Source organism: Numida meleagris, chromosome 27, assembly GCF_002078875.1.
Source record: "Numida meleagris isolate 19003 breed g44 Domestic line chromosome 27, NumMel1.0, whole genome shotgun sequence".
Taxonomy (NCBI): domain Eukaryota; kingdom Metazoa; phylum Chordata; class Aves; order Galliformes; family Numididae; genus Numida; species Numida meleagris.
The window spans coordinates 4,045,747-4,068,289 of record NC_034435.1 but is presented as its reverse complement, the minus strand read 5'-3'; the positions used below and the strand labels follow the sequence as shown (position 1 = coordinate 4,068,289).

The following is a 22,543-nucleotide window of genomic DNA, read 5'->3' as shown; positions in this document are numbered from 1 at the left end:
TTTGATACAAATAATGGGATTTTTAGGTTTACTTTTCATCCTGCTGTGATGTATCTTTGGGCATGCACAGGTGCATTTTGTGTAAATCCAATACGTCAATTTTCCAAAAAAAAAAAAAAAAAAAAACCCAAACCCCAAAAAACCCAGACCAACATTCCAATTCTTCCATTAACCACCAAACCCCGCTCCGCTCTGTGCTGCTTCTACGGCCACTTCCACACTTCTCCCTCCTCCCTGCTTCCCTCCAGCAGAGCAGGGCCCGGCCCAGCCCCAGCTCCGTGCCATGACCGCTGCTGCATGCCCGGGGCCTGCAGCCACAGCCCAGCTCCTCGGCTCGTCATGGACTGCAGCATCTGGGCTCGCTCCTGACTGGATTTGGTGGGCCCGTTCCTGCCTGGATTCTCAGCGTTTGTGAGGCAAAGGGTTTTTTAATGGAAAATGTGGTGAAAGTTGAACGGGGAAGGGCTGAGCACCGGCCTTGTTGTTACCGTTGCAGAGTTTCACGCGGTATTAAATTGTTCCTTGGGACGTGCTGCGGCCTACGGCCTTCTGCAAAGTGCCTGGGGCTGGGTGAGGGCTGGAGGGGCTGGGCTCCTCGCGGTGGGCCCGTGCAGGGTCCAACATAGCGCCCAGCGCCCATACAGCGCCCAGGGCCCATACAGCGCCCAGCGCCCATACAGCGCCCAGGGCCCACGCAACGCTCCACGCCCCGCGTCCCATACCCGGTTCCCCCCTCCCGCCGTCAGGGGGCGCCACAGCGCTCTCTCCCGCATGGCCGCGCTGCCCTACACCGCCGCGCGGCGGTTGGCGCCGGTCAGCGGTCGGCTCTTTCCGGAACGATTCGGCCGCGGGGGCGGGATCCCGATCGCAGCCGGCGGAGCGGAGGAAGGGGCGTGGCCAACGAGCTTTCGGGGAGGTTCGTTCTTCTCCGGCTGCTGTCGGGTCTTTCCGGGGTGGGTTCGGGCCGTTCCGGCGGCGCTCGGGCCTTTTCCCAGGCTGCCGCCGGGCCGGAAAGAAGGAACGGGCTGGAGGCGAGCGGCGGCGGATGGAGCCGGCGGAGAGGTGGGCCGGGAACGGGAGCGGGAATAGGGATAGGAATGGGAGTGGGAATGCGAGTGGGACTGGGACCGAGGGTCAGCGAGCGCGGTCTGCTCGGCGCAGGCAGCCCCGGGCCGGTGGTGCGGGCGGGGGGCGGCAGCTGTCGGGCGCAGGCCCTGTGCTCGCCCCGGCGCTGACCCCGTCCCCTCCCGGCGCTGTCCCGGCCTCCGCCGCAGCTCCGTGCCCCAGGTTTGCGGCCGTCCCCGCGGCCCGCAGGCCCCGCGCTGCTGACACGCCGCCCCGGGGCCCGGCTGCTGCCGCCGTGGGGCCGGGCCGTTCCCGGAGCTCCGGGCCCCGCGCTGCTCCACGTGCCGGCCCTCGGCGCCTGCGGGGAGGCGGCCCGGGCCGTGACACGGAGCGTAACGGGGCCCGGCCTCTGTGAGTGCCCGCAGCGCAGCGCGGAGCGGCCGCCCTGCCCTCCTCCCGTCAACGCGCGGCTCTCGGGGCCGCTGGGAGCTGTGCCTGAGACTTTCTCTGTGAGAGCAGAGAATGGAGGCAGCTGAGTAAATACAGCCTAAACCATCGCGTTCCTGGCCCGTCCCCCGCCCTGCCCTAGTGGTGCATCCCCGAGGCCTCTGCTCCGGTCCCTGCCTCGTCCTTTATGTGGGAAAGCCCGAGCGATGGTTGGGTTTCTTTGGTGACTGTTTTCTGACGTGTGTGAATCGTGCTTCGTGCCCTGCGGTTCGTGGCACAGTGACGACTCCGCGATGCTTTAGGTCTCCCAGTGGTGATCGCTGCCCCCAAACCCTCCTTTTTTTTTTTTTTCTTTTTTTTCTTTTTTTCTTTTGAACCTCTTGGCACCTCTTTTAAGAACGTGGAAAAATCCGTTCTGCCCACGGTTGGTTCTCACTGGACAAAAGTTCTGGGTTGATTGGGAGAGAAACCGCAGCTCCCTGGAATGCAGCGGGGAATGGAGCCAGATTGGAGCGGTGGCGGAGCGCCGGCGCTTCGGTCCGAGTGCTGCTGTGTTTACAATAAAAAAGAGTATTTATAATATCAGGGGCTCTCTTAATTCCTCTGAGAGTATCTGGAGCCGCAGCTTGGCGCTGAAGCGACCGAGTAATGGAAGATAAAAAGCAAACAGAGGAAGGGAGGGTGCGTTTCTCAGGCTGGAAGGTCGTGCATCTCTCTAGCAGTATCCTTGTAACGCTGGCCTGCTGATGCGGTTCCATCTCACCTTGTAGGTTACTTGGTGCCATTGCTGTGCCGTGTGTGGAGCTTCTAACAAACTGTCCTGTGAATTCCAAATACCGCAGGGAACGTGATTTTAAGCAGATGGGTCAGCAAAACGGATGTAATTCTTGCACGCGCTCTGCTTCTTTAGAACGGTGACTTTTTTAGGGAAATAACCGAAATGTGGCCACCGCAGGGTTTGCTTCTGGAAAAAAAAATCCCAACCCTAAGCTCTTCCCCGTGCTCCTAAAATGGAAATGGCGTGTTCTTGGAGACTGGTGTCAAGGGAGCCTGGAGCAAAGGGACGCGGTGCAGGGCATGGAGTTCTGCTCTGCTGTGTGAGCAGGACACTGCTGCTGTGTTGGCAGCTGCATCAGAAGCGTTTCTTGGTGAGACAAAAGCTGAAAATGGGCTTGGCTGCCCCATGCCATGCTGCTCTTAGCAGAAGAAAGGTTTGTTCTCATGGTTTGTGGCCTGCTAGCATGTGGGTTTTCATGCAGTTCAGAACTCGATCTGTTTGGGGTTTTTTCGTCTTTTTTGGGGGGGGTCTTTTTTCCCCCTCGCTGAGGAGCTGATGGAAACATTTGAGCTGTGTAAGCCGTCATAAACATTCTTCTAAAATATTTCTATGCATACTTCTGCCTCACTGCAGGGAAAGTGATGCTTCGTCTCACTTCAAGTCAAGCTGCACTTTGAACAGCATTTGGAACCTGGTTAAAAAGCGCAGGAACCGCATTTCATAAAAGCTAAGATGCTTTTATTTATGTGCTGGGCACGCACAGAAAGGCTTGTAATGTGTTTTTTGTTTCAAACTGGTGTATTAAACAAAGCAAGTATTGACAGCAGCTAATGAATCGTGGGATTGTTTCTGGGCACTGAGATAGATTTACCAAGGTATTTAGATGTCTAATGCATGGGATTTTCAGAGGAGCCTGACAAGTGCTCGCCAGCACAGACACACGAGGCTCCTTCCTCGTGAGCGGAGCGGACCTGGATGCAGGCCCAGCCGAAATGTGCTGGCAAGCTGCTGGCTCGCCCTGGCGCACGCAGGGCCCCGCTTCGGAGGTGTGCTAGCAGCGGGCAGGCTCGTGCGTGTCCCGCGCTCCCGGCACCGCCTGCCTCTTCCCAGATTCTCCTTCCCTCCACGTAGCTATTTAAGGGCTCTGGAAGCTGTGCGTTCCCTCCCTCTGTTCCCAGACACACACCGATCCGGTCTCCTGCTCTCTGCAGAGGTTTCCTGGGTGGTGGTGCCGCGTGGTTCAGCCGCCCGCTGGTGGCTCCTGGAGGACGGGCACCGACGTCCCCTGGGCGCTCACTGCCGGCATGGACTGAGTGCGGGGAAGGCAGGTGAGGTGTGAGGCCAGCCTGGCTCCAGTTCCATAATTTTCTGCGTGCCAAGCGCCCTGTCAGGGCGTGGGGAGCGGGGCAGCGTGGAGCCAGGTCTCTGCTTTCCCACCGGGGTCTGTCAGCGGTGAGTGAGGTGCTGCAGCAGCTGAGCTCCTCGCCTTGTGCAAGAGCAGGCGCCGGGCTGGATGGAGCCAGAAGCTGCGGGACCTGCTCCTTCGGAGACTCAGAGCTCCGGAGCCTCTTCCCACCCCACTGTGCAGCTCTGCTTTTAAAAGCTACTGAACGAGTTTGCCGGGGCTGAGCGTTTTTGTCCTCCCGGCCTCAGTGGCTGCACGGGCTGGTTGGAAGCACCTGGCCTTTGTGCTGGGATCTGAGCTTGGATGCTGGGCAGCTGCTGCGTTCAGGCTCTGTCCCCTGTGGGCTGGTGGCTCCTCTCCATCAGACCCAGCAGGCAGAGTTCAGAGGGGTGAAGGGCAGGCGTCCCAGCGTGGCCATAAATCTCTCTTAATGCTCTGGGTTATGAAGTAATATTTTCCTGGCTGGGACTGCTTGGATTCAGGAAACATGTGCTCTGCTGTGAGCGTTCTGTGGCTACCGTGCTGGGGTTGTGCTGCTTTGCCTGCAAGCGCCCCACATCCCGAGGGCCTTCTGGGGAGCTGTGCAGCCTTGTGTTGCCCTTAGAGCTGTCGAGAAGCTCTCCAGCGACCTGGATCAGGCTCAGTCCTGTTCTGCACCAGCTGGAGCCTCCCTGCGAGCGTCCGGCCTCCCCGAGGGTTCTCTGCTCATTCATGGAGGAGGCAGCCCGGCTGGGATGCCTGCCCAGAGTCAGGCAGCTAGCACAGGCTCTGGCTCCTGCACAGGTTTTGTGCTCTGCAGCCTCTTTGTGCCTTTCTTTGTCAAGGGAATGAGCGAGCCTCACAGGGCGGTGCTGGGAGCAGCAGGGCTGCAGAGCTCGGGGTGCAGCCAGCTTTGGGGGGGCTCGTGCCATCTCTTCAACCTTCCGCTAGCACACAGATGTGGTAGGAAAGGGGGCTTGTAGCTGCATGTAGCAGGCCCGGGAGGGTTGTTTCAAGTTGCTGCAGATCACGGATGTTAATGCCTCTCGCTGAGCCCAGCATGAGGTCGGAGCTGCTTCGGCTTTGCTTGGCGGAGTGCTCATCCTGCTGGGAAGGGTGCTGGGCTCACCCAGTGGGAGCAGAAGGCTGCGCTCCCGCCTCGAGGAGCTCTGAGCTCTGATTGTTTTCAGATGAGATGTGGGTTTCTGGGCCAAAATAGCTCAGGCCGTTAACAGGACCTGCAGCCTTCCAGCAGGCCTACAGCACCACTGGGGACATCGGTTCCCAGCTGCCCCCGCAGGCCATGGCCGCCCTGTGCCTTGTAGGGCTGATCCTCAGCACCACAACTCAGCCCAAGGGAGGGGAAAATGGCAGGGAGGGATGGGAAAAGAGGACGTGCTGGCTGGTGGGAATGCCCCGGCTCACGCAGCCCTTAAACAATGTGTTACAACCCAGGTTTGTTCTTTTGGGTGGCTTTCTGGGCTGGGCAGGCAGCCTGTTCTTCAATTTCTCTCTGTTTGAATAGCTTAAAGGCGGTCAGCAGCTCTAAGCAGATTTGAAGGCTTCTAAAGATACTTTTACTTTTAACCCCTCTCGCTTCCATCTCTGAAGAAACTGTGCCCGTGTTGTCTACGCTTGATGCTGCTGGTGCTTTTAAATAAAAGTTCAGAAATTCACTTTGCTTAGAGCAAAGCTTTGAAGTGCTGCTCTGTGGGAATGGCGAAGCTTCTTGAAAGCCTTCATCTGAAAGCTCGGTTAACCTGCGTTTGTGGGCAGCTACCTTCAGAAAATGACTTTGTGGGGAATTGCATGGGGAGATGTAAAGGTGAACCGTGAAACTTAATGAATTTAACAAGACCAGGTTAAATCTGTTTGTTTTGCTCCTATTCAGGGCCTCCAGCTGCTGGTTGCAGGGTCACCCTTTTCTGTATGGAAAAGTTCCTGCATAAAGGCCGTTTTGTCCCACTTGTTGTCTTCTTGTTTGCATAAGTGCTGTGAAGAGAGCAAGCTGAAGAAACAGAAGTGAGCCTCTTTAAGATGCAGAGCCGGTGCCTGACTGTGGCGGAGAGGAGGTGTCTGCTCTGCAGAGCATTCCTGCGAGCAGCCGCTGGCTCCTCTCTTGCTTTTCTGAGTGTAAATTGCTCTTAGCATGTCCTGGCAGAGCGCACTTGGATCCAGGGCTTGCAGTGAGCCTCGTTAGGAGAGAAGCGAGCCCTGCCTCGCTTGGATGATCCCCTGCTTTGAATGCTGGCATCCTGGGAGGGCGCGGGGTGCCTGGCGGTGCGGTGACGAGCCTTCTTTTTCATTGCAGGCTCTGGGACGGGCGAAGCAGCATGCCACGCGGCTCCTGGCTGGAAACGCTCTGTGCTTTTGCCCTGCGGACTCCAGGAAACCTTCTTTTTTGGTGAACTGAACCCTGCCCTCCTTTTTCTTTGCTGCATGCCCGCTCACGAGTGCTGGATTATGTTTGTCTCCTTCTCCCTTTGCTCCATAATTTGGCTGAATCGCGGCTTCAAGCTGAGGAAAAGGGGCTGCACCTAAGCACGCCAGGGCACTGGGACCAGGCTCCTGAGGTGCCGGTTCGTGCAGAGACATTCAGACTGCTGATGGGGGAGAGCTGCCCCTGAGGTCTCTCCTCTCCCACCCGAAAGACGCTGCCTCACTGTTCGGAGCCGTCTCCTCATGGCAGAGAGAATGAGCAGCACTGACGGGTTCCAGTACCGTGCGCTCTACCCTTACCGCAAAGAGCGCGAGGAGGACATTGATCTGGTGCCTGGGGACATCCTGGTGGTGAGCAAGGGAGCCCTGCAAGCCTTGGGCTTCAAAGATGGGGACGAGCAGAACCCCAACCAGATCGGGTGGATCCTGGGTGTCAACGAGCGGACCAAGCAGAAGGGCGACTTCCCTGGCACGTACGTGGAGTACGTGGGGCCCGTGAAGATCTCTGTCCCTTCGCACCGGCCCCGAGTGCAGAGACCCCTGCCCGCAACACCGGGAGCCAGTGGCTGCCGACTGCAGGAGGCCCTTGAGCAAGGTAAGCATCGCTGCAGGCCCCTCTGCTGCTCAGCAGATCCCTGCCAGGTGTCGAGTTGTCCAGGATTTGTTGGCTCACGCTCAGTTCTGGTCAAAAGATAAGTGCTGTGTTCCTTGGGTGTATTGGACTATGTTCATACGTAGCGATGCTTCTCGGAGCAAGCCTCATTCCTCTCTAACCTCTCAGAGGTCCTTCCCTGGCTTGTGACCAGCTGGATCCCTGTGATCCCTCTCCCTGCTCTGCTGAGAGTTTTGCCCCACTGCCCCCTTCACAGAGCAAGTCCTGACCTCTCCCATCTCTGCCTCTGGAGCACCCGGCACATTGCTCCGTGCCAAGAGCTGCTCAGCCCCACTGAGATGCAGTTACTTGTCTCTGGGCAAGAGGACAAAAATCTGGGCCTAAAAGAGTACTTCCAAGAACTGGAGCTAATTCTCATCTGCCTGGCACCGGTCCCTATCCATGGATGGCAGAGCCAGGACTGGGCAGGGCACAGGCAGCACACACCTGGGGCAGGAGCTGGGCTTGGCACGGCTTCAGTGGATGAGCTGCCAGCCTCAGTGCTGCCTGCAGAGCTGGGAGCTACGGCTGTCCTGTCAGATGCTGTACAAAACCTCTCAGGTCCTAAGGAGCAGAAAGGAGCCCCTGTGTGACAGCAGGGTGGTGAGGCTGGGTGTGCTGCTCCCACACACATTGTCACGGCCCTGGGGATCCCATGGTCTCTGCAGGGTGTGAACGTGGCTGGTCCAGGTGCTGGGACCAGCAGCAGGAGCTACCAGCTTGCGTCACCCCCCCCCTTCCAAGCATTGGTTCCTCACCGGAGCCCGGGGCGTGCTTCCTGGTGCATGTGTCGGCCTTGCCTGCACTCAGCCCCACACACCCTCAAGGGCTGTACTTGTGCCTTCGTGGCCTCTCTCATACTCCCAGAGCTTGGCTTGGCAGAGCTGTGTCTGGGTGGTCAAAGCCTCTGCCCCATGCAGGGCTGGGGGTGGAGAGCTGTGTGATGTGGAAGAGGATACGTGCCAACGTTCCTGACCCGTGGAAAAGGCATGGTTGGAAAAGAAACCAAAAGCCAGCTGGTCTTCTTCCTGCCCCAGGATGGGCAGTGTGAGGACAGGGAACCCAGTGCACCGGGTGCCAGCTTTGTCCCCGGCCCCGTGGGTGCACCCCACAGCCACCCCAGCCCCGGGCACGCGATCTGTGGGACAGCAGTTCAAATGCCCGAGGTCATTTTGCACACAGCATGTTGTGTTGCTGGGGAGAGGCGCATTTTTTGCAACAGAGAAATCGTTTTTAAGCCAAGGCTATGTTATTTCTTTGTGGCCTGCCTGTTCTGCTGGGATGGGGCCTGCTTGGGAGGTGCAGAGATGTCTCTTGGCTGCCCTCTCAGCTCAGAGCTGGCTGCATTTCTGCCCTGCTTCCTGGGTCTGCCCTGACTTGGCGATCCCTTATCCCCGTGTCGTGCAGAGCATGGCTGTACCACAGCCCAGGAGGAAGGGGCCCCGGCAGAGACAGCCCTGCAGGGCAGCGAGCTCCGGTGCTTTCCGAGGCTGAATTTATGAGCTTCTGGTGTTTGCCTTCTGCAGAGAGTGTGAGCGGAAAATGTGGCTTGGAAATATTTCCGCAGCTGCCCAGCCGTGCTGTGAGTGCCCTTGTTCACTTTGGCCCAGCCCAGAGGCCCAGCGGGCTCGGGAGCTGCTGCTGGCTGTGGCACGGCTGCTGGATCCCAGCACAGGCTGCTGCCTGCTGAAACAGCACATTCCCAACTGGGCCACGTGGGGAGCACAGCGTTTACCTTCCCTTCAGCCCTTCCCAAGGGTCAGGCCTGGAGCTGCCAGCCCTATGTTCCTTGACCAGGTGCAGTGGGGACCTGGTCTCACCCTGGGGAGCGTGGTGCAAAGCCCCATCCTCTGCCCAGCCAAGGGCATGGGCAGCTCTTGAAGCAGCTTTGCTCTACCAAGGGATCATCCAGCAGCAGCTTAGGCCCTTGCTGAGCTGCTCCCTCCTCCATGGTCACTGTCTCGAAGCACAGCCTTGAGGTGTTTTGTCCCTCACTGGGGCAGTGGGGGCAGGAGGTTCACCGGGTACTAACTGAACTTGCAGCTTGTGGTGGGACCACACTGGGTGCCTGGCAAGCTCGGGTCAGATCTGTGACAGCAGAGCCATGTTTCGCAATGCAGTGCTGCCTCTTGCCTCTGGCTCCATGAAGTGGAGCGTGCTAGGCATCCTTATGGACCACTAATGTCCCTGTGCTGGGGACTTTCCTGGGGGAGCCTCCTGCCTGGCCGGCGCTCAGCAGGGAGCAGGGCTGAGCCTGACTCTGCTCTTCCTCCTGCTGGCAGCTGCGTGTGCACCCTCCTGCCCTGGCGTGCATCACGCTCGGCATGGGGAAGCATGCCTGGGGCCCTGCCATGCTGGCCCTGAAGCCATCGTGATGGAGCACATAGGTTGTGCTTTGGCACCACTGCTGCATGGCCCTGCGATCGTGCTGCAGCTTCCATCTCCAGCTTGCTGAAAGGCACCTCGAGGCAGCTGCCCTGTACCACAGCGTGTCGCAGCCCTTCCCACACCGCTGTGACCCTGTTGCAGATCCAGAGATGGCATCTAACGCCGTTTGATGCAGGGCCATGCCTGGGGTAAACGTGGGGGGGCCTGGGAGCATGCAGGTAGGGCAGTGAGGGCTCGCCAGGCTCCTGGGAAGCGTGGTGCGGAGCAGCCGGCCGTGCCGCCCTGACCGGTCTGTGCGGGCTGCCTGAACCACAGGGGTTGCCCGCAGCTCCCCTGCCACAGGGCACCCGGTGCCGTGCCGTGGGCTGCCCGCACCCTGCAGCAGCTTGCACAGAGGTTGTGGGCTAGCGGGGAGGGGGAAGCAGAGGGCTGGTTTCCATGTTAAACGAGCAATCAAGGACAGGAATTTGCTGACACTGCACTCTGCATGAATCGCTGGATTAATCACAGCTCACCGCTGCGAGCGAGCTCCCCGGCCACGTTCCTCCACCAGCCCCGTGCTGCGTCCTGTCCCGGGCAGAGGCTGAACCAGGCCTGAGTTCCAGAGCCCAGGTAACCCCAGCGGTGTCTGCCCATGTGTCCTGGGCACTCAGGGAGGTAAACACTGTTGTGTAGCGTCATCAGAAAGCAGTAGGGATCCCTCTGTGTGTGCAAACCCCACTGTGCTTTCTGGGGCTCTGAGTGAGGCTGGGTCCCACGGATTCTGGGCTGGTTTAGGGACCAGCTCATGGGCTCCCTGCAGTCTTTTGTGTGGCTGTGGCCTGGCAGCAGGGGTCAGGGGCCAGGCTTTCTCTGCCTGGGGTTGCTGCTATTGGGAGCAGTGTTACTGTTTGTGCTCTGGCCCCAACTCTGCTGCAGACTGTCTGCTGAGCGGGGTCTGATCTCTTCCCTCTCTCCCCAGGGTCTCCTCTCCCTGACCTGCAGGAGCAGTTCAGCCCTCCGGAGGTTGCGCCGCCGCTGCTGGTGAAGCTGGTGGAAGCCATTGAGAAGAAAGGTAACGGGGGACATTGAGTGCCAAGGGGCTGACACCCCTTAGACCCCCAGTGAGGGTGGGACAAAGGCAGCTGTTTATAAAAGCTGCTAGTGTTGGACTGAACTCTGGGATATGCAAAACACAGCTGGCTGTGGTGGGGGGCCTCCCGATCTTCTCTGGGTTCAGGTACCGGTCCCCAGGGTCAGGCTTGACCCTGCTGTGCTGTCCTGCTCCAAACAGCACAGAGCTTGTGCCGCAGCGCTTGGAATGCAGTGAAGTGCTGAAGTGCCCCGTGTGCTGGGCAGGCTCTGCAGGGTGCACCCAGTTCCCTGCCGTGGGGGCATTGAACCAGGGCCTGGATCTCCAGTGGGGTGTCCCAAAGACCGAGGGGGGCTGTAGCAGCATCTGCAGGAGTGTTGTGTGAGCTGGCTGCCTTGAGTTGTGCTGCAGCCATTGTCCTACCGGGCTGGCTCCAGAACGGTGTGTGTGTGCTGGGACTTGCACAGCTTGTAGCTAACAGCAGCGTCCTCGCTTCTGCAGGGTTAGACAGCGAGATGTTATACAGGACATCTGGCTCCGAACTGAGGCAAGCTTTAAGAACCGGTAAGAACCAGCTCTTCATGGTGAGGAGGCGAATCGGCTCAGATGGAGGAGATTAGTGGATGTGACAGCACCAGCAGTAATGCAATCCAGGCCGGGCTCGCCTGTCCCTGGCGGTTCCTGACTGCCGGCATGCTGCCTGCGGGGCTGGGCCTGCCCGTGCTGACACGTCCCCCTCTCACATGCTGGGGTCGGGATGGGGAGGATTCCTGCTGCCATCCATGGGCAGGGGTTGGGGCAAAGGGATGCAGCACCAACTGAGAGACCTGGAGGCCTCCACGTGAATCCCTGTGCTGGGCTCCAGCCATCTCTTCAGGGTGCCCTGCTCTCGGGGTGCTCTGACGACAGGCTTGTGGAGGTTTCTCTGGCTCTGTCACACCACTAATAAGCAGGAGAGGATCACAGAGCTCAGTTTGGTGGCTGGAGCAGTGGCTCCGCTGTGCCTGCGGCTGATGGTCTGTGCCAGGGAGCCCTGGGAGCTGTCTGCCTCAGCTGGGCCTGGGCCTCTTCCAGCACCCTGCTAGCTTGTCCCCTTTTGCAGACATTCTTCATGGGCCCGAGCTAAGCAGTGCTGTTGGCTCTGGCTATGCTGCTTTCTGAAGAGGCTTCATGTGCTGTCCCAGCAGCCTGTGCCTGGTGTTCCTGGGGCAGCATGCTTTGAGGGAGACGTTTTCCCTGTTGGGTTTGGTGTGTGAATGATTGCCTGATTCCCTCTTCATGCTTGTCTCTGACAGCAGCAGGGAATAAAACCCACCCGAGACGCAGGTGCCCAGGATTCCTTTGGTGAGGCTCAGCAAAAGGTGTGGGCACCCAAATCTACTAACTCCCCCTCCTCACGGGGAGAGCCTGTGCCAACTTACTTCAGGGAGGTGGACACTTCCAGGCAGGTTCTATCTTGTGATCTGCTTGACTGCCCAAGAGCTGCCAGAGCTCTCTCAGAGTGCCTACCTGCTGTGTCCCATGATTGCTGGCAGCAGCCAAGGATTTTGTAGCTGTTTCTAGGTGCTTGGGTTCACTATGCTGATCAGGCACAAGCCCCCATCGCTCACTGCACTCATGCTGTAGTGGGACACAACCCTCTGGGGGGGGTGCCCAGCTCTGCACCCACCTCCCATGGGAAATCTCTGTCCTGGCAGATTGGAGCCTGGGTGACCTGGAGCCCTTTGACGTGCACTCCCTGGGCGAAGCGCTGCGAGGCTACCTGCAGGACCTGCCCTCCCCCGTGGTGCCAGTGTCTGTGCATGGAGACATCCTTCGCATCCTGCAGGGTAAGGGCTTCCCCGGCCACACTTGGGAATGGGTGAGTGGGTGGAACGGATGTGTTTGGGGTAATAAAATAGGTCTTGTCCCTCTGGGGTTTGTCATGTGGCCTCTGCTGCTGACGGTGCTCCCACGCCGTGACAGCCCGAGCGTGGAAAGCGGTGCCGGCTGTCTCAGCCATTCCATCGTGCCTTGCTTCTCTCCCCAGAGATTCCCCAGCCAGAGAACTGCAGGAAACAGCTGCTGCTGGCCTTGGAATCGCCTGCAATCCCACTCCAGAACACACTCACCCTACAGTTCCTGCTCCGGCATCTGGGGAAGGTATCGCAGCAGGCCGAGAGCAACAGCCTCCACCCTCAGGCCCTGGGAGAGATCTTCGGCCCCCTTCTCCTCCGGCTGCCTGGCGCCAGGTACGTGCAGCTCTTGGGTCCCAGCCGTGTACCCAATGCCGGCCGCTGTGCCTGCCAGCACAAGGAGTCCAGGCTGTAACAGCGTGTCTGCCCGCACCCCCGGCCCTGCTGCACGTGGGATTAAACTGCTGGCAGCATACAGAGGTGGGGCCCAAAGCCAGAGCAGAGCCCTCGCTTCTGTTATTCTGCACTGCAGCAGCTGGGCTGTGCCGGGATGAACAGCTGACCCTGCTGACCCATTGCGCAGGGGGCAAGGAGCAGTGCCAGGCTTTTCCCTACAGTTGTTGATTGGTTCCTCTCTCTCTGCAGCCCAGAGCTGAGTCCTGACTTCTCTGTGCTTTTTCTGGAGATGCTTCTGCAGACAAAGGAGTTGGAGCCAGAACAGTTGCCTCCAGGTACCATCCCCAGAAGCTGACATGCCCCCTCTTTGGGATCGGAGGCATTGGCATTTGTGCTCTGTGGGCGTGGAATCCCTGCATCCCTGAGCAGATTGCTGAGGGCATTTCTGCAGCCCAGCTGTGCTTGGATGCCTGCTCGAGGCTCTAATCTGTTGCTGCTGGCAGTGTGGTGGCCCAGCGGGGCTTCCCAGGACAGTCACCTCAGTGTGGAGGGGACTTGGAGCTCCAAGGGATTGCCTCTGGTGAGGGTGGGGAGCTGGGACTTGGGCCAGTCCTGCTTTAACCGTGCTTCAACCCTACTTCTCTTATAGCATTGCCTCCAAAGCCACCTAAACCAAAGCCCAGTGCAGCCAGCCTGGCCAACGGGAACAGTGTGCCCTTGCAGGACGCCGAGTGGTACTGGGGTGACATTTCCCGGTAAGGAGGTGGCTGGCAGCTCATTCTGGGTGCCCAGTCTGTCGGGTTATCCAGGGCAGCTCTGGCTGCACCTCACAGGCCGTGACAGTTGGCTCTGTCCCTCTCAGGGAGGAAGTGAACGAGAAGCTGAGGGACACACCAGATGGCACCTTCCTGGTGCGCGATGCCTCCAGCAAGATCCAGGGGGAGTACACGCTCACACTCAGGTAGGGTGCTGGGACCCTCTGGGAGCCTCCGCTGCCCTGGGATGAAGCTGTCAGCAAGTGTCCCTGTACTTATGGCTGCTGGGACTTCAGGCTGGCACAAGGGGCAGGTCCATTCTGGAGCAGGGCACTGGAGTGGTGATAAGCACCCTCTGCTCTCCCCTCCCTGCTACAGGAAAGGAGGCAATAACAAGCTGATCAAGATCTTTCACCGGGAGGGGAAGTATGGCTTCTCAGAGCCCCTGACTTTTGGCTCAGTGGTGGAGCTCATCACACATTACCGGCATGAGTCGCTTGCCCAGTACAATGCCAAGCTGGACACCAGGCTGCTCTACCCCATCTCCAAGTACCAGCAGGTGAGGCCTGTGCTGCAGGAGTATGGCTGGCCAGCACAGCCAGAACCAGGGCATCTGTCTGCTCATCCATCCCTGGCCCTTTGGTAGATGGGCTCTGTGGTCCAGCATCTCTTCCGTGTGCTGGGACCTTGCTTTGTGGGGTATTGGGCACCCTGCAGGGCGGGTGGGGTTTCAAGTGCCTTGCAGGGGGGTTGCTGTAGGGCGCGAGCGGGTCCTGACTTGAGGCTTTGTGTATGGCAGGACCAAGTGGTAAAAGAGGACAGTGTGGAAGCTGTAGGGGAACAGCTGAAAGTCTATCACCAGCAATACCAGGACAAGAGCTGGGAGTATGATCTGCTGTATGAGGAGTACACGCGCACTTCCCAGGTACGTGGCCCTGTGGGCTGCCCCAGCGTCACTGATTGCTGGCAGCCATATGCTGCACAGAGGAGAGCAGAAGTTGGGCACCCACTGCCCCATTTGTCCACTCCTGGATTTGGGGCGGACTCCCCAGAGGACTTCAAAGTGGGAATGTATTGACTGCACCAGGGACAGTGCTGCTTTGGGAACGGGGGAGGACGATGCTCCAGATGGCAGAAACCTGCTCATATCTTCCCCCTCGCTCAGCTATCCCTTCTATTCAACTCAGGAGCTGCAGATGAAGAGGACAGCAATTGAAGCCTTTAATGAAACGATCAAGATCTTTGAGGAGCAGTGTCAGACACAGGAGAAATGCAGCAAGGAGTACATCGAGCGCTTCCGGCGGGAGGGCAATGAGAAGGAGGTGCAGCGGTGAGTACTGGGGGCAGCAGTGACCTGCCCTGCATGGGGAAGGGCTCTTAGGGCTGGAAGGATCATCTGGGCCCGGGGCAGAGCCGAGGCACGCACAGTCCTTGTCTCCAGCAGCGTGCTGTGGGCTGGAGCTGGCAGGCTGCCTCCCTCGCCTCCCCCACCTTGGCTCACAGCCGACCCCTCCCTTTTCCCAGGATCCTCATGAACTCAGAGAAGCTCAAGTCTCGCATCACAGAGATCCACGACAGCAAGATGAAGCTGGAGCAGGACCTGAAGAAACAGGCCTCGGAAAACCGGGAGATCGACAAGCGCATGAACAGCCTCAAGCCAGACCTCATGCAGCTGCGCAAACTGCGGGACCAGTATTTGGTGTACGTAGTGCCTGCCCCCGCAGAGGGCTGGGAGAGGGGCCCTGCTCCCCTGCAGCCGGTCCAGCTGGCTCCTTGAGGGCTTTGGGGTTTGTCAGACCGGCTTGCAGGGCTGCTGTGTGCAGGAGCAAGGAGCCCTGCAGCCTCAGGGCATGGCGGCTCCTCAAAGGAGGAGGCTGCTGCCCTCTGGCGATGGCTGCTGGGCGAGTGCTGTCTGGCCTGGGCACGCTGCCTGCGCTGAGCTCTGCCTCTCCTTCCCTAGGTGGCTGACGCAGAAGGGAGCCCGGCAGAAGAAAATCAACGAGTGGCTGGGTATCAAGAATGAGACTGAGGAGTGAGTGTCCCTGCTCGTGTGTTAGGGGCTGTAGGAGCGCAGCTGGTGCAGCCAGTTCTGCTTGTTTGGGGGCCTTGCGCGAGTCCCATCTCCCTGGCTGGGAGCTGAGGATTCATTCCCTGCCAGGAGTGATGGCAGCTGGCTGTGGGAGGGGAGGCGTGGGGGCCACGTGTCCAAACCGAAGGGCCCTGACCCTGCCTGTGCTCAACTGCAGTCAGTACTCCATGATGGACGATGAGGAGGAACTGCCCCACCACGAGGAGCGGACGTGGTACGTGGGGAAGATCAACCGCCTGCAGGCAGAGGAGATGCTGTGTGGCAAACGGGACGGCACCTTCCTGATCCGCGAGAGCAGCCAGAAGGGGTGCTACGCCTGCTCCGTGGTGTGAGTACCCCGCAGTGCTCTGCATCGGGCTGGCTGCAGCCACGTGGGGAAGCACAGGCCAGCGGAATGGGATGGAGCTGGCGTCAGCTGCGCTCCCCTGCCGCTCTGCCCTTCTCTTGCCAGATGCTGGTGGAGGCGTCAGCTGGCAGGCTGGGCTTCCCCAAAGTCTCCCATCTAACTTGGCTCCTCGTGCCAGGGCCAGATGTATCTTTGGGCGGCTTTGGTGCTGCCAGCTTGTGCTCTGTTGTTGCTGTTCTAGCAGGGATCCTTTGCGTGCCGCTAATCCACGCTCCCTTGTCTCCCTGGCAGGGTGGACGGTGACACCAAGCACTGCGTGATCTACAAGACAGCTACTGGCTATGGGTTCGCGGAGCCCTACAACCTGTACGCCTCCCTCAAGGACCTGGTCTTGCACTACAAGCACACGTCCCTGGTGCAGCACAATGACTCCCTGAATGTCACTCTGGCTCACCCGGTCCTTTCCCAGCCACCAGCCAGATGAACAGACCGTGCACAACACAACAGCTGCCTTCAGCTTCTCTCCAGAGCACTGCTTTCTGGCTCTGGACTCTTGCACCCTGTATAGTTGAGTCTCTGTGCTCCTGCCCCTCCAGAGCATCTGAGATGTCTGTGACCGTTCCTGGTGTCCCTTTTGGTCAGTAGCTGAAACCCGTGTTGGCTGATGGGACAGAAAGGCTGGAATGTTGACTCACAGTGGCCTCCAGCCCTTACGAGGTGGGATCTAGTTGTGATTGAATTGCTGTGGATGAGCACAGCCCCCTCCCTTTCCCCGACAAACAGGTCAGATCCCCTTCTTGCTGGCAGGTTGCCCCGCTATGCATCACCGTAGATCTAGATCCCAATTCCTCTGCACTGTGGTGTCAGTCCCTGCCCGGCTGAGCAGCCCTGGCGCACTCTGAGCGAGGGGCTCCTGGCCGGATCCTGGAGGAGGCAGAGGAGGAGCCTCCGCTGAGCGTGCGCATCCCCCACTCTCACTTCCCTCGGTGACTTCACAGGCGGGGGTGGGAGCCGGTGTCTGGTACGAGGGGTGCTGCTCTTCCATGCAGAGACTCATTTCAAAAAGAAAGCGGTGTCCTCCGGGGGGCAGCGGGTGTGCTGGGAGGAGGGTGTCTCGGCTGAGGTCCCCGCTCCGTCCTGTGCCCATCTCGCTGTCTTGTTCCCTGGTGTCGTAGCCGCCTCTGTAGTGTTGCTGTCTGGGGAGGGAGGATCCGGTTTGTGATGAATCTCTCACCTTAGTTGTGCCAACTAAGCTGTGAAATCCGTGTTGGTACCCGTGTTTTTCCCGGCAGAATCCGTGGGACGCACAGCTCTTTGTTTCTGGTTGTCTTTGGTGAATCTCCGCGAGCGTAACCCGTTGAAGCTAACTGTAGCTCTGTAAATATGGTTCTTTTTGTAATCGGCTGCTTCCCGAGTCCTGCTGAACTCCCACTACGATATGAGAGCGCGTGGGCAGCGGCTGGGCGGGCTGCTGCAGCTCGGGGCGGGAGGGCAACGCACACTACGAGCCCCGTGCAAAATGAAGGAGCTCTGCTGCAGGAGGGCGGCATTCCCGCTGGGCCTGGGGCCTCAGCACGTAGACGTGTGTATGCATGATACCCAGCTATGTATGCAAAGCACTTATATTCGTGAGTACTGTATGGGGACTGGGAGCTGCGGTGGTTGCGGAGCTGCCCACTGCGGGCATCTCTTTGGAAAAGGCTGAGTTCAGAGGGCTCGGGGGCAGCGGAGGAGGCGCAGGGTGGGCCCTGGAGGAGCCTTCACTGCCAGACCTGGGCCCTGAGTTGAGGCTGCGGTGGCTTTTGCTTTACTGTGTCATCCTGTCTGCTTTGGCTGAAGAAAGCATCGATCGTTCTCTTGATTTGCCTGAGAGGCTCTTTCCCTTCCAAGGCCATGTCCTCGGGACGGGCTGGTGGATGCTGGGGGCTTTGCTGCTGCTGCTTTGTGTCGTGATGGGCTGCGCCGGGTGCTGCGTGCTCGGTGCCGCAGTGCAGTGCATTTGTCTGTGCCCTGCCCGTGTCCCATCCTCTGTGCTCCATCTGCAGTGAGGCCCATGGCGTTTCGTGCTCCTGCTTCCCATGACCCGCTCTGCTGCTCACATTGGTCAGGGCCGCTCCCTGGATCCTTTTTGGATCTGGGATTGCTGGAACAAATGTCACGTTCCTGTCGCTTGTGGCAGCTCTCCTACTCCCAGCTGTACAGACCCCATTCCTTGCTCCGTGTGCCCTCCGTGGGCCCTGGGCTGTGTGCTGGGAGCTCCCCTGTTCTGTCAGTGCTTGGTGCTGTCACCTGGGGGATCACATGGCAAAAGCCATCGGTGATAATTAAGGGAACAGTTTGGGCTGGGACACGAGAGCTCAGGTGGGCAGTAGAGCCGGCAGCCCCGGTGCTCAGAGTCCTCTCTGTGAAATAATTATGAGGTGACTTACCAAGAGTCACTCACGCTCCATCTGAAAGGAAGAAAATAGCATAAAAAATGCCTTCAGAGAGGAGGAATTTTGGGGAAGATACCACTGCAGGCCCGACCTGAAGCAGGAGCAGGATGCTGCTGCCTTTGGGACCAGGCGACGGGCTGAGTGCCTCTCCCCCCATGGGGACACCCATTGGGTGAGATTTGCACACTCGGTTCCACCGAGGGTTTCTGTGGAAAACTTAGAAATCTCTGCAGAGTTATTCCGTGAGTTAACGTGTTTGCGGCCAGCTCAGTTACTCAGTATTCTTGGTTCTCACGTGTGCTCTGCAGACAGTGTATTTATCACCGGCAATCCGTATGGATCAGCAGTCTGTTGCTTCAGTAAACAGCACAAAGTGCAGCTTTGTTTGGTGATGGTCTCAGTGAGCGCTGGGCCGTGTCAGTTCAGTCAGAGCGCGGTGGGTGCGTCCGTCACTGGCAGAGCTCGTGGGTCGGACGTGAGCGGCCTCAGCACCGAGTTGGGCATTGCTCAGGATCGAAGCCCGGCTGCCCCCAGCCCCTTTGATAGCAGACCAAGCCGGAACGCCACGAGGTTTATTTTCTGCCAAACTTCTTCACCCCTTACAACAGACACAGAGCCCTCACGGGGGCCGTGACACCCCAAAGCTTTGTGCCGGGCTGCTGTGCCATGGGGGTGGGCTGTGTCCCCCCCCCCCCCAACGCCACCGGCACGACCCCGTGGCCGGAGCAGCCGCTCCCAGCGCTTCGCTTTGTGCTTGGCCTGGGCTTTGCTGCCCAGGGAAATTCCAGCTTCCCGTGACGGCGTTTTTTACCCTCCCAGCTGAATTTCTGATTCTCCTTGCGCTGTCCCTCCCTGCTCAGCAGCAGTCACGATGGCCCCGCTGCGTCTTCCAGCTCTGGCACGCATCACCGCGGCTGGGGACGCGCGGCCGGCCCCATGGGCTCTGCTCGCAGTACTGCGTGTGGCGGGGAGGACCAGGCCCTTCCCAGGGCTGCCATTCCCCTGACCGTGCTCGACTTGGCTCTCAGAAACGCTCCTTTTCCCTTCTTTCCCTTTCAGGTGAAAGACCAAACCCTGAGCTTCCTGCAGCGCAGCTCCCCTGGAATAAGCTAGTTGTGATTTGTCTTTGATGCTTTTGCTCGTGCTGTCCGGGTAGTGACGTGTTTCGAGGCCCTGGGCTGTGCTTTGCTGCTTGTGACCCGCATGACCCCACTCACCCACGTGCCCACATCCCATGGGTGCAACGCGGCCGTTCCGCTCCCGGGGCGCAGCGTGGCCCTGCAGAGGGGGGCCCTGCTCGCTTCGAGTCGGGTCACGTCGCTCTGTTCCCAGCTCAGGACGCTCTGAGCTCCCCGATGTCTCCCCCTGATGGTGCCCACATCGCAGGGGGGTGGCTGGGGGTGGCACAGGTGCCCCGACCGCTTTGTGCTCAGAGAGGACGTGGCGGCTGTGTGAGCGCTACCGAGATGTTAGTCCTTAGGTATATGCAATAATAAATACTCTAACTCGCCACTTCAGCTGTTCGTTACCAGCAGTAGTTCTCTATGCTCTTTCTGTTGATGTTTACTAATGTAAACCCAGTATTTGTTACTGTAAGAGAATTTTTGTACGGTACTTCAAAAAAAAAAAAAAACGGAAAAAAAAAAACCACAAATAAAACAGAGTTAAGGAGATGAGCGCAGGGCTTTCTTTGGGGAGGGCAGTGGGTCCCCAGGGGAACCGAGCCAGGAGGGGACCAGAGTGACAGCTGAGCCCAAAGGGGCAAGAAACATCTGGAACCGCCTGGCCGCAACCCATGGGGCAGTACCAGCTTCCAGCACCGCTCCCAGAAGGGGCTGGGGGCCTGGTCAGGCGCTGGCTGCAGGGCTGGGGGTTTCGGGGGGGGCTCAGAGTGGGGCTGGGGCTGCTCCTGGCTGCCTGGAGCTGTTGGTGCCGCTCAGGGCCGTGTTCCTGCCCGTGACCCGTTGCAATCAGGCCATGCACGAGGAAGCGGTGACCGCCGGTGGGGCTGGGGTGGGTGGCTGTACCCCTAAACCTAAATGGCAGAGCTGTGCCCCAAAGCCTCTGCCGCCCCATGGCGTGTGCTATGGGGCATGAAGGATGGTGTGGCGGCATCCACAGCCCCACGTGAGTCAGCGGCGTCGGTGTCACATGAGGAGGTCGGTTGCGCCAGGCAGGAAGGGTGTGTGGAGGCGGGTGCTGCCGGGCTTTAAAAGCCCCAGCTGGGACAGGCTCGCCTTTGCTCTCGGCCACCTTGCCGTCCCCATGGCCCCTGCCGTGCCGCTGGCTCTGCTGGCCCTGCTGGCCAGGGGGCTGGGGCTGGGACTGGCCCTGCCCAGCTGTGACTACCCGACCCACCTCTGGTGCAGCTCACGGGAGATCACCGTTGCTTGCCAGGTCAGAGCCGCGGGGCCGGTGCTGGTGTCATCTGTGGGGACAGAGCCGCTGCTGGGGCTGGGGTGTGCGGGGCTGCGGCTGCGCACGGTGCTGGTACCCGGTGCTGGTACCCGGTGCATGTGCTGGCTCTGAGCATTGCTTGGGCACGCTGCAGGGATGCTGGGATCCTGCATCCCGTGGTACTCCCTGCCAGCCCTTGGGGAGAGCTGTGCTGCAGCCAAACCCCATCCCATCCCCAGGCTCCGTTGTCACTTCTTTTTCAGCATGAAACAGCTTTGCAGCTCATTCTGCAGTGAATTGCTCTGGGTGGTGGCACTGCTAATGGCGGGTCTGGCAGCACTGGAGGGGCCGCAGCCCACCCGGCGGTGGGCGGTGGAGGCCCCACTGGCTGCGGTTTTCCCCAGAATAGAGTGCAGAAGTTCCTGCGGAAAGCCCCAGCACCACACGCACAATCCTGCAACTGCAGCAAGCCCCCTGCGGTTCTCACTTCCCTCCCAGCGCACGCAAGGCCCCGTCCTGCCCCGTCCGAGCAACTTTCCCCCATGCCATGCAACCGCGGGTGGCTGCAGCCTTACCTCAGCACAGCCCCCATTCCCCAAACCCTTCCACTCGCAGGCGGAGAGCCACTGTGCCAACATCTCGCGCCCGACAGCCGCTCCCGTGCAGCTGAGCCTGTACTACGAGAGCCTGTGCCCGGCGTGCCGGAGCTTCCTGGTGCAGCAGCTCTTCACCACCTGGCTGCTGCTGCCCTCCGGGGTCCTGAACATCACCTTGGTGCCGTATGGCAACGCACAGGTAGGAGCTGCTGCAGCGCTCTGCTGAGAGCACGCTGCCAGCCGCGCTCACACCGCTTTGCCCCACAGGAGGAGAAGGTCTCTGGGAAGTGGCAGTTCCAGTGCCAGCACGGCTCGGAGGAGTGTTTGGGCAACATGCTGCAAGTGAGCTGGGCTGTCCCTGTCCCCGTCTTCATGGGACAGTTTGGGGGACGCTCACCACATCCCCCCCACCTCTGCAGGCCTGCCTGATGCACGAGGCCCAGGACTTCACCACCTACTTCCCGGTCATCTTCTGCATGGAGTCGGGCACCTCGGCCACCAAGAACCTGAAGGCTGTATGACACTGTGCCCCACTCCCCGCCCCGCGGCTGCCCTCCGTGATCTTTAAGGTCCCTCCCAGCCTGCAGGCACTCTGTGATCCTGTGATCCCGCTGCACAGTGCCTGCAGGTGTACGCCCCGGATCTGGACGCGGGCCGCATCACCGCCTGCGTGCAGGGGGACCTGGGGGCCAACCTGATGCACCTCAACGCCCAGCTGACGGATGCTCTCGACCCGCCGCATGAATACGTCCCCTGGGTCGTCATCAATGGGGTACGGGGGGGCTCAGGGTTCTGGGGGGGGGTGGTGGTGTCCGTGGGGATCATCCCCATGTTGAGCAGCCCCACATCTCCCTGTAGAAGCACACGGATGAGCTGCAGGAGCAGGCCCAGAGCTCGCTGCTGAGGCTGGTGTGCCAGCTGTACCAGGTGGGACAGGGATGGGGACGGGGATGGGACGGAGGGGCCGGCGGTGCCAGGGGGCACTGGGATGTGCTGTGCTCCCCTGCCGGGCACTACCGGCCGCTGTGTGGCAGGGGGACAAGCCCGAAGCTTGCAAGGACACGGCGGGCTCGAAGCCCAGGGCTGTCTGTAGGCGCTGAGGTCTGGTCAGCAGAGGATGCAGGCGGCAGGGAGCACCGCGCTGCGAGCGAGGAATAAAGAGAATCGTTGTGTGCGGAAACAAAAAGAGCCTCCAGAGTGTTGTGTGGGGACGGCGAGGGGACTCCTGAGGGCCTCGGCGCAGCCCTGCGCCATGGCACTGCTCCGCGACCCGCTTCTACCTCGGTAGCTGTCATGGCGGCCGCCGGAAGCGGAAGTGACGCATCACGTGACGTCCTCCCTCCTTCCGCAGGTGGCGGTGGTGAGGCTTGGGGGTGGGGGGGGTGTAGAGGCGTCGCCAGGGCACGGGA

At 59.9% G+C, this 22,543-nt stretch overlaps 2 protein-coding genes across 3 annotated transcripts; both read left to right on the top strand.

Moving 5' to 3' along the window:
* Nucleotides 901–19,788, top strand: PIK3R2 (phosphoinositide-3-kinase regulatory subunit 2). 2 transcript variants are annotated; one of them, XM_021378333.1, is made up of 16 exons: nucleotides 901–1,062; nucleotides 5,986–6,708; nucleotides 10,115–10,207; nucleotides 10,727–10,789; nucleotides 11,923–12,054; nucleotides 12,255–12,456; nucleotides 12,766–12,851; nucleotides 13,166–13,271; nucleotides 13,379–13,477; nucleotides 13,650–13,830; nucleotides 14,071–14,196; nucleotides 14,459–14,601; nucleotides 14,796–14,972; nucleotides 15,232–15,303; nucleotides 15,518–15,688; nucleotides 15,998–19,788. In XM_021378333.1, the coding sequence occupies exons 2-16, from the start codon at nucleotides 6,357–6,359 to the stop codon at nucleotides 16,188–16,190; spliced, it is 2,196 nt and encodes a 731-aa protein (XP_021234008.1). In that variant the 5' UTR covers nucleotides 901–1,062; nucleotides 5,986–6,356; the 3' UTR covers nucleotides 16,191–19,788. The 2 variants fall into 2 exon arrangements, with proteins under 2 accessions (XP_021234008.1, XP_021234009.1); XM_021378334.1 differs by lacking the exon at nucleotides 901–1,062 and adding an exon at nucleotides 3,483–3,618.
* Nucleotides 20,304–22,320, top strand: IFI30 (IFI30, lysosomal thiol reductase). Its single transcript, XM_021378335.1, has 7 exons — nucleotides 20,304–20,538; nucleotides 21,154–21,333; nucleotides 21,402–21,476; nucleotides 21,554–21,649; nucleotides 21,754–21,906; nucleotides 21,993–22,061; nucleotides 22,169–22,320. The coding sequence occupies exons 1-7, from the start codon at nucleotides 20,407–20,409 to the stop codon at nucleotides 22,232–22,234; spliced, it is 771 nt and encodes a 256-aa protein (XP_021234010.1). The 5' UTR covers nucleotides 20,304–20,406; the 3' UTR covers nucleotides 22,235–22,320.

Bases quoted from the DNA above. Each gene is read 5' to 3' on its own strand.
- PIK3R2 (XM_021378333.1), top strand. From the start codon at position 6,357: ATGGCAGAGAGAATGAGCAGCACTGACGGGTTCCAGTACCGTGCGCTC. The intron at 12,055-12,254 runs GTAAGGGCTTCC...TTCTCTCCCCAG, and splicing joins CATCCTTCGCATCCTGCAGG to AGATTCCCCAGCCAGAGAAC. The intron at 14,602-14,795 runs GTGAGTACTGGG...CCCTTTTCCCAG, and splicing joins AATGAGAAGGAGGTGCAGCG to GATCCTCATGAACTCAGAGA.
- IFI30 (XM_021378335.1), top strand. From the start codon at position 20,407: ATGGCCCCTGCCGTGCCGCTGGCTCTGCTGGCCCTGCTGGCCAGGGGG. The intron at 20,539-21,153 runs GTCAGAGCCGCG...TTCCACTCGCAG, and splicing joins AGATCACCGTTGCTTGCCAG to GCGGAGAGCCACTGTGCCAA. The intron at 21,477-21,553 runs GTGAGCTGGGCT...CCACCTCTGCAG, and splicing joins GTTTGGGCAACATGCTGCAA to GCCTGCCTGATGCACGAGGC.